General features: G+C 33.4%; 1 protein-coding gene across 1 annotated transcript; it reads right to left on the reverse strand.

Moving 5' to 3' along the window:
* Positions 1-249: 249 nt before the first annotated feature.
* LOC117783834 (solute carrier organic anion transporter family member 74D-like) lies at positions 250-7,252 on the reverse strand. Its single transcript, XM_034621382.1, has 8 exons — positions 7,088-7,252; positions 4,632-5,530; positions 3,828-4,057; positions 3,434-3,766; positions 2,010-2,875; positions 1,244-1,390; positions 852-1,171; positions 250-656 (listed from the first exon to the last, which is right to left on the reverse strand). Exons 2-8 carry the CDS (start codon positions 4,949-4,951, stop codon positions 482-484), a joined length of 2,391 nt encoding a protein of 796 aa, XP_034477273.1. The 5' UTR covers positions 4,952-5,530; positions 7,088-7,252; the 3' UTR covers positions 250-481.
* Positions 7,253-7,903: the final 651 nt, after the last annotated feature.

Here is a 7,903-nt window from a genome sequence, read left to right on the forward strand (position 1 = left end):
TATTATTTTTCTTATATAACAATTAACGTTTTTAATTTTTACGGAATACTTAACTTTCATTTTAGAACAAAAGTGACTCTATTTTTTTATTTTAAAATAAATTTAACGAAAAAATATATTTCTTTTTATCTATTTTTACCGTAAATGTTTATATGAAATACAAACATAAATGTAGAATTTTCTTTCAAACTTTTCTTTTCAAGTTTTCATCCGTAACTTTTAAATAAAATTAAAAAATAAAAACACAAGTTTCATATATTTGTTGGACTTTAATAATTATTTATTATAATTACTATAGCATATTTCCTACACATTGATTTAATTAGTAACGATTGGATTCCACAACTATTAATTTCGGTCCCTGGATTTATCACACGATCTTAACCACATAATACCGAATTGAGAGAACTACGATTATAATGCTGTGGTACCACAAATCACTCATAAACACTTAAGGATAGAGTTGTCTTAACTTATACTACTATATTTCGGTATTCTTCTCAGGATTCGCTTCCTCCTCATGCTTTACGATTTGCATTTCGACTTCTTTGATCTCCTCGTCGAATATTTTAAGATCCTTTACATAATACCAGACACCGAAGTCGAATATAGCTCCGAGGGTTATAAAGACAGCAGCCGTAAAGTTGAGTGTATATCTATGACATAAAAAATGGGAAGTTTTATTTTTGTAATGTTATGATTTTTAAATAAAAATTGAAATTCAATAATTATTTCATAATTATATAGAAAAAGAGAGCTAAATTTTATTTTAATAATTATAATAATTATTTTTATTATAATTTTTTTTTGACCTGGCTGAAAATATGTATTTAATGTGAAACAGAGTTTACCTCATTGACTGTGGATCGTAGAGCCAACAGTTGCCCTTGTTGGTACAAGTTTTGCCCCAAACGAGACACATGCGATCAAAGATCCAACCAAAAAATATGGGACCGGGTATAAAGGCGAACATTGAGCACAGCATCATTCCAAATCCCATGGCAGCGGTTTTATCCTTTTCCGGCACACAACGCACGGAGACCAAGAAATTGGATGCTCTGCCCGCAGCTCCGATAAACTTGAGGAAACACATTACCGATAAGAAGGCCACAAATTGTGTCCAGCAGTTGACGGGACATGCTCCCGGAGTTGCCTGACCCGCCGCAAGCATCTGTTAAAAATATTGATTATAAATCAGAGTTGAACAAATTTTTAGAGTTCAGAAATTATATTTTATTTCTACCTCCAAGTGGGACATGCTTGTTGTGGCACCATCGAGATTCAAGCTACTGTTGTCACTTGTCAAATCAAAGGCCGTGAGACGTTTAAACGAAAACGGAGTGGATGCATTTTCAGTGCCTCCTGGAATGCAGGAACAGTCATAGAAAACCTGCAAGGAACGAAATTTGAATCTTAGTTATAGTCAAAGAAAATTAACCAAATTTTGGTATTAGAAACTAAAATTTTACCCGATAAAACAAAAAATTTCTTAATGAGAATTTTCTTTTCTAAAATACCTAATAAAATCTAATTTCTTATAAATCCAGCAATGATGTCATATAACTTTTTATATGGCAACTGTTTTAGAAAAATTGAGTTTATGGTAATTTTCTTATGTTGTGAAAAAGATTTTAAATGAATTTTATCTTAACTCCTTAGGTTTCACTTTGCGATCTGGATTTCTAAATTAGCCTATTTTGAAGAAAAGTGTCCTTTTTTAAACTGTTTCCAAATTATATGTCTACTAAAAATAAATGAAATGTTTCAAATATGAAAATAATTGCAAACTTTTGAGGAATGTTTCTTATATTAAGACTAAGATTATAAAAAACTATATTTTTTGAATTTTTTTGGTTTAAAAAATAATATTTTTTGGGAAAAGAAGACTATTTCTAATAATGATCATTAAATTATTGACAGTTAGGTATTTTTTAACTAACATGGCGAATTTCTAAATTGGAAGTATTGTTTTTAAAAGTGTGTGTATATGTTAAGTAAATGGGAATTACCTTCTTGCCATTGGATCTGACGTGTTCCATTTTACAGCCGGCATGACAGGCCGATATATAGGTCATGTTGTTCTCACCACAGATCGGAGAGTAGCGCACATAATCGCAGGAACAGGCCGAGTTACAGGTGGCGGTACTATTGATGTCCCTATTGTGAATATTCACAACGACCGAGGTCTCGTTGTCAGGACATCCAATGAAGGCATAGGTCACTACACCGGCTACCACCAGAAAAGCACTGATGACATTCCAGGCAGCCATATATCGAGCACGTGGCTTATACCTGGAAATGATAAAGCCGGACAGGAGCACTCCAATGGCGGAGAAGGCAAGGGCAACGGTACCGGTGACCATGCTGGATGTAGCCGCCGATTGTCGGTACTGCACCTCAATGTATTTGGGCGTGAATATCCAGAAGGGCGTGTAACCAATCAGATAGAAGATATTCGATAAGGTATTGCACATGTAGGTCTTATTGGTCGTCAGCCTCTTGAAGGTCACCAGCATATCGCCAAAGGAGGCCTTGGGCTCTTGAACCGACACTTGTGGCTCCAGCTCTGCAGTGAGTTTATCGTTCTTTGATTGTTCCTTCTGCTTCAGCGATTGTCGCTCCCTTCGTCGCTTCTCCTCCACCAATCTTCTGGCCACCGCTCGGGGAAGTTCCTTGGGAAACATCGATAGAAAAACACCCGAGAATGCCAACAAACCGCCCATCACGATCCATCCAAGCCACCAGGCGCCCAGCCAGCGTGGATCCTTGTTATTGATCACCGGATGCAGTTGTGGAGCTATATACAATCTCAGGCAGAACGAGGCCAGGGCATAGCCTATGGCAGGTCCCAGCATTCTCAAGAAGTACGAGAGACCTGAAAACACACAGAATTTAATTTAAAAACATTGTTTTTGGTTTTTTTTTTTCTTAGTTTTTCTGATTCCTTCATTTATCCTAAGTTTTTATTAATAATATCTGCACTTCCTTTTAATACCTCCTAATATCTTCCTAATTTTTCATTAATATTTTGGGAAATTAGATTTTCTGACTATTTTTTCTGATTACTTTTTTTTCATACTGTTTACCATCTCAATAGTTTTTTCTAATTATATTGTTCTTCCTCATTTTTATCTTCTTCTCTATATTGTCGAATTTTTTATGCGAAATTCTTTATAGGATCTGAATTTCAATGGAAAAACTTCAAAATTATGATAGAATTTGTCTATTCGTGAATCAGTCGCTAGTCTATACTACAATAAACGGAAGCTATAATGGTTTTGAATAGGGAGTATCTAATGTTATCTCTACAGGAATCGTAAAGCAATTAACCATTATCTACAGATTATTCTTTTGTTTATCAGATCATTAGATGTGCGTCATAGTTCTTAACGAGTTGGAAGAGGAAAATTCCAGTTATTTATTCGAAACTTACTTAGTAGGGCTGGAGTTTTGGATCTCTTAGTGTTGTCATCCATATAGGATACGCCCAGTGTATAGTATAACGATCCACCGATGCCAGATATAAACTGAGCCACAAATAGCAGCACCTGTGGTGCAAAGTTTCCCTCTCCGACTTCACACTCAGCGCCGCCGCCATGAAGACGACAGAGAATCTTTGATCGTTGCTCCTCGATGGCTTCCAGGGTGACATTCTCATCGGGAGTGGCGCCAAACTCCTGGGTCAAGGCCAAGGCATCCTCGCCGGGTCCATAAAGAAAGTGCGGCGATGTTGTCATCAGACAGAAGACGACGATTGTTAGTAAGCCTTCAGGTTGAATTTAGATTAGATAACTATTATGATAGTATAGATTTAATATATGGTTTACCAAAGCCAATCCAACGTGGTCGATGTCCTTTGCCGGCATAATAAGCCAGAACGGCAGATACGAGTGTTTGACTTATGTCATTACCCACTGAGATAATTCCCGTGTTTTTCGAGGGTATTTTGAAGCGTTTCTCAATGGTCGTTATGGTGCCATTGAAGTAGGCATATGTCATGGAGAAAATGCAGCCCACAATGCCATAAAGCAGAACATAGGCAGTTTGATTGGCAAATCTACAAAAAAGAATTCAAAAACTCATAAGAACTTTGAATATTTTTGTCAAAATTTTAAAATGAAGGAGAAAATCGAAGAACTAAATTTAAAGAAATTTAAACAAGCATTAGGAAACTAAGTCGATTAGCAAATCGATTTAAATAAATTCATTCTGAGTAAAAAGTTCTGAAATATGCTTCCTAGATTTTTATCTTAATTTTCTTTTCCAAATTGTGCTACTTTGTGTATTGCTTATTTTTTTAATTTTCCCCTTTCCTTATTTTTTCCTAGACAATATTTTATCCGCATTTTAATCTTTTAAGAACAATTTTTCAATATTCTATCCCAATTTTAATTTTCTAATAACATTATTTCCAATTTTGCTTGCCGATCTTTTAAATTTTTAAATTTTTTGCAATTCTAAATAATATTTTTGGAAATTCTTGATTTCGGCTTAACCTAGTCCAATTTTTGATCCAAAATTATATTTGTAAATTAGATTCTTCCTAGTTTTCCTAACTTTGTCTTCAAAACTTGGGTTTTCTAAGTATTATTTGTCTTTTCCTTCTCATATTTTCATGTTTCTTAACTCACCGCTGAAAGAATGCACCTCGGAATAGCCAAAATCCGCAGGCTACGTTCTGTTCCAGTGGCATCTCGTCCAGCAGTTTGTTGATCTCTTCGGTCATTAAACGATCCTGTTCCGATTTCTCTCTTTTCAACTTGGCCTTGACCTTGGCCTTGGTTTGATCACTTTGCTCAGTGCCATGTGCATTGCCATTGTCCAGCAATTTGGCATCGGCCTCCACGTGACGATCGTCGTCTTCATTCTCCAGTTGATGATCGGTGATCGGCACTGTGGGCGTTGCCGCCTCAAGCTCCACATTCCTGGCATGCTCCTCACTCTGCACCATTTTTGGGGATGATGTGATAAGCGCTTTGTTGGGGGATCTTCTCAGTTCTCTCTCACATTGGGCTCTTCCGGCTTTTGAGCGATCGCACTTGAGCTTTGTCTTTCTTTCTTACTGTCTATCTATTCTTTTATTTAATTATCTCTTTATTTTTTAATTTTCTGAGCTATTTCACGAGCAATTAGCTGTGGTTTTCAGTGGCTTGTGCGGCGATCGAAATGCCGATCTTGTTGCTGATCTTGATACTGTAGCTGGAGAACAACCGCACGCGTCACCATGTGCGGATCGAGTGGCATGATGTGCCCAAATTACAAGCGATCTTAACTGAAAACAGAGATACTAGATAATCTCTCTGTAGTCTCGTCTAGTCTCCTCCCACAGTTGATGGGTTTTGTTGTGGATTGTGTGCCTGTCTCTCAAGATCAGAGCCGTCGTGTCGTTCCGAATAAATATTAGTATGGAAATGTGTTCGGTTTCGGGTTATCACATTCAGTAATCTTGCAAATTTGAAAAACAAGATTCCGGGCAATATTTTCCCTTCAACAATTTGCAATCTTTATCATTCATTGCTTCTGTTAATTACTGCAAAATTTACACATTGTTTGCAAACAATAAAATTTAAAAAATTAAAATTATAGCCAAGATAATACAAAGTCTATGATAAAAGGGGACACACTGATAAAAATGTCTTGTATACATTAAATGATCACAGTCATTTACATAAAATTTCTCTGCACAGATGTACATAAAAACACATACTTGTACATTTACTAGACTCATCTCAATTAGAATTAGAGAGATCTCTGCTTATCGCAGACATATAAGACTACATCCCTACCAGTTAACTGATAAATTAATTCTGCACTATCATTGTTTTCACTTATATTTCACTTTGACTATTAATAGTTACATCATTATGGTTTGACGTCTTGTTTAATTATTTTATCTGGCTAATTTGACTATAATTTGTATATACAATGTTGCACTTTATTTTTAAATACTTTAGCTCTATACGATAAGTTTTTTTTATCAGGATTCTCTTTAATATTCACACATACAGCATAAATTATGGTTTTTTAAATTCGAAATTGTTTTTTATATAAACTTTGTTAATTTAATAATATTCTTTAGATCCCAGCATCTGCATGTTTTTTTTCCGGAATCTGTTTAATCTTCACATTAAATTTGCCAAATTATTGGTGCAAATAAATTATAGTTTTTTTAATTTAAAATGATCAAATATTTTAACTTTGTAAATAAGGGAATATTTTTTTAATGACAAAAAAAATTTTTAATTTTATTTTATCAGTTTAAATTTTCCATTATTTCGAAAGGATTCCATTTATAGTAACACAAAGTAATCTTTCAAAATATTATAGCCATGTTTATTTAATGAAAATTTCTGCAACAAATGTTGGATCATTCAATAATTTTTTGAATATCCCCAGTTATCATAATTTTCAATATTTTTTTTGGGTTAAGTATCGTTTTAGAGTTAATTTTAAATTTTTATGTTTCAAAAATTAATAAAAAAGTATTGTAAATATATCCAAACATCTACAAATTCTAATTTATTTTTGAAATTTCGATGCAAATATTATTTTATTTTTTTAGTTTAGAAACTGTTTAATATTGAATTATTTATATTCGAATTTCTAATTTCAACTTTGTTAAATGAAAGGGAACTTTATATAAATATCTATCTATAAGAGTATATAAAAATCTGGCTAGCGAAAAAAGATTTTCATTTTTTCTTTTGCTTTATTCTTTTATTCGCTATTATTTTGATTTTCAAGATGCAAGTGTGTGTGTGTGAGTTAGTGCGTGAGTGTGTGTAGGTGTGGTCAACGTGGTCTATTATTTAATGTAAATATACTTATATACTTGATTGCATATTTGTGAGTGTATCTGTGTGTGTTTGTGAGTGTCACAGTCGCCACAACTCACTTAGCATATTTAAATTTATGCGCTGCTTATCACTTGAACTTTATCTTGATTATGTTGTGCTGGAAATTGGAATACAAATATTAAGATAGGTATTTTCACAGTTGGATCTTTATATATATTTGCCTACAGCTGTTTGGGTATTGTCTGAGATTAATATATAGTATTTATTCCATTGAATCATACAATTATTACACTTTGGTTTATTTATTTGTCAATCGTATTAATGTAATTCTCAGAAAACATCTGCTAATCTAAATCTGAGCAGATACAAGCTTATATCTACGCATTCGATATAGACTAGACCGTATCCGTAACAGTATCCGTATCCGTAATCGTAACCGTAATCGTAACCGTTATCGTGCTCATACTAAACTAAGTAACTAAGCTAAACGCAGCGTTTATGATGCTCAAAGATGAATGAGAAGCTCCGATTGGAAGGTACTGGAAGGCAATGGAAGTGCTCAACACGCTCATTCTAATTCCAATTTGGCGTACACTTAAACAAGAAACACACTAAGTTTATGGTAATTTTGACTATAAATATAAACTAATTGGAATATAAAACTCCAACATTAATAATAATAATTTTAATTTGTTATTATTTCAAAGTAATATTAAAAAACATTTGACTTCTCAATAAAATTTGAAAAATTAAAACGTTAGTATTTTCAGCGAAAATTAATTATTTAAATTATAATATTGCATAAATAAATATTAAATTTTCATGTTAAGGTGGTTTTTAAACTTTAATACTTTATTTTTAAATTTATTAAAGTATTTTATATTTAGTCTCAATAAGTTATATATTTAAAGACAAAATCTAAAATTAAATATGACTGAATTTTTTTTTACTATGTGTTTTTTCTCTGCGTGTATTTCGTTGATCGTCGTGTTCTCTGTTCTCCGAGGTGTGATTGTGTTTGTGTTTCTGACTGTGACTCTGACTGTGTCACTGACATCAATTTCAAGACAAGATGTCCATTTGTGTGTGTGTGAGGGTGTGTGTGT

This window comes from Drosophila innubila, assembly GCF_004354385.1.
Source record: "Drosophila innubila isolate TH190305 chromosome 2R unlocalized genomic scaffold, UK_Dinn_1.0 1_C_2R, whole genome shotgun sequence".
NCBI lineage: Eukaryota > Metazoa > Arthropoda > Insecta > Diptera > Drosophilidae > Drosophila > Drosophila innubila.

Excerpts from the sequence above, each read along its gene's own strand:
- LOC117783834 (XM_034621382.1), bottom strand. The coding sequence starts at position 4,951 with ATGGTGCAGAGTGAGGAGCATGCCAGGAATGTGGAGCTTGAGGCGGCA. Across the intron at positions 4,058-4,631 it reads CGAGGTGCATTCTTTCAGCG|ATTTGCCAATCAAACTGCCT; the intron begins GTGAGTTAAGAA and ends TCTTTTTTGTAG. Across the intron at positions 1,391-2,009 it reads TCAGATCCAATGGCAAGAAG|GTTTTCTATGACTGTTCCTG; the intron begins GTAATTCCCATT and ends CGTTCCTTGCAG.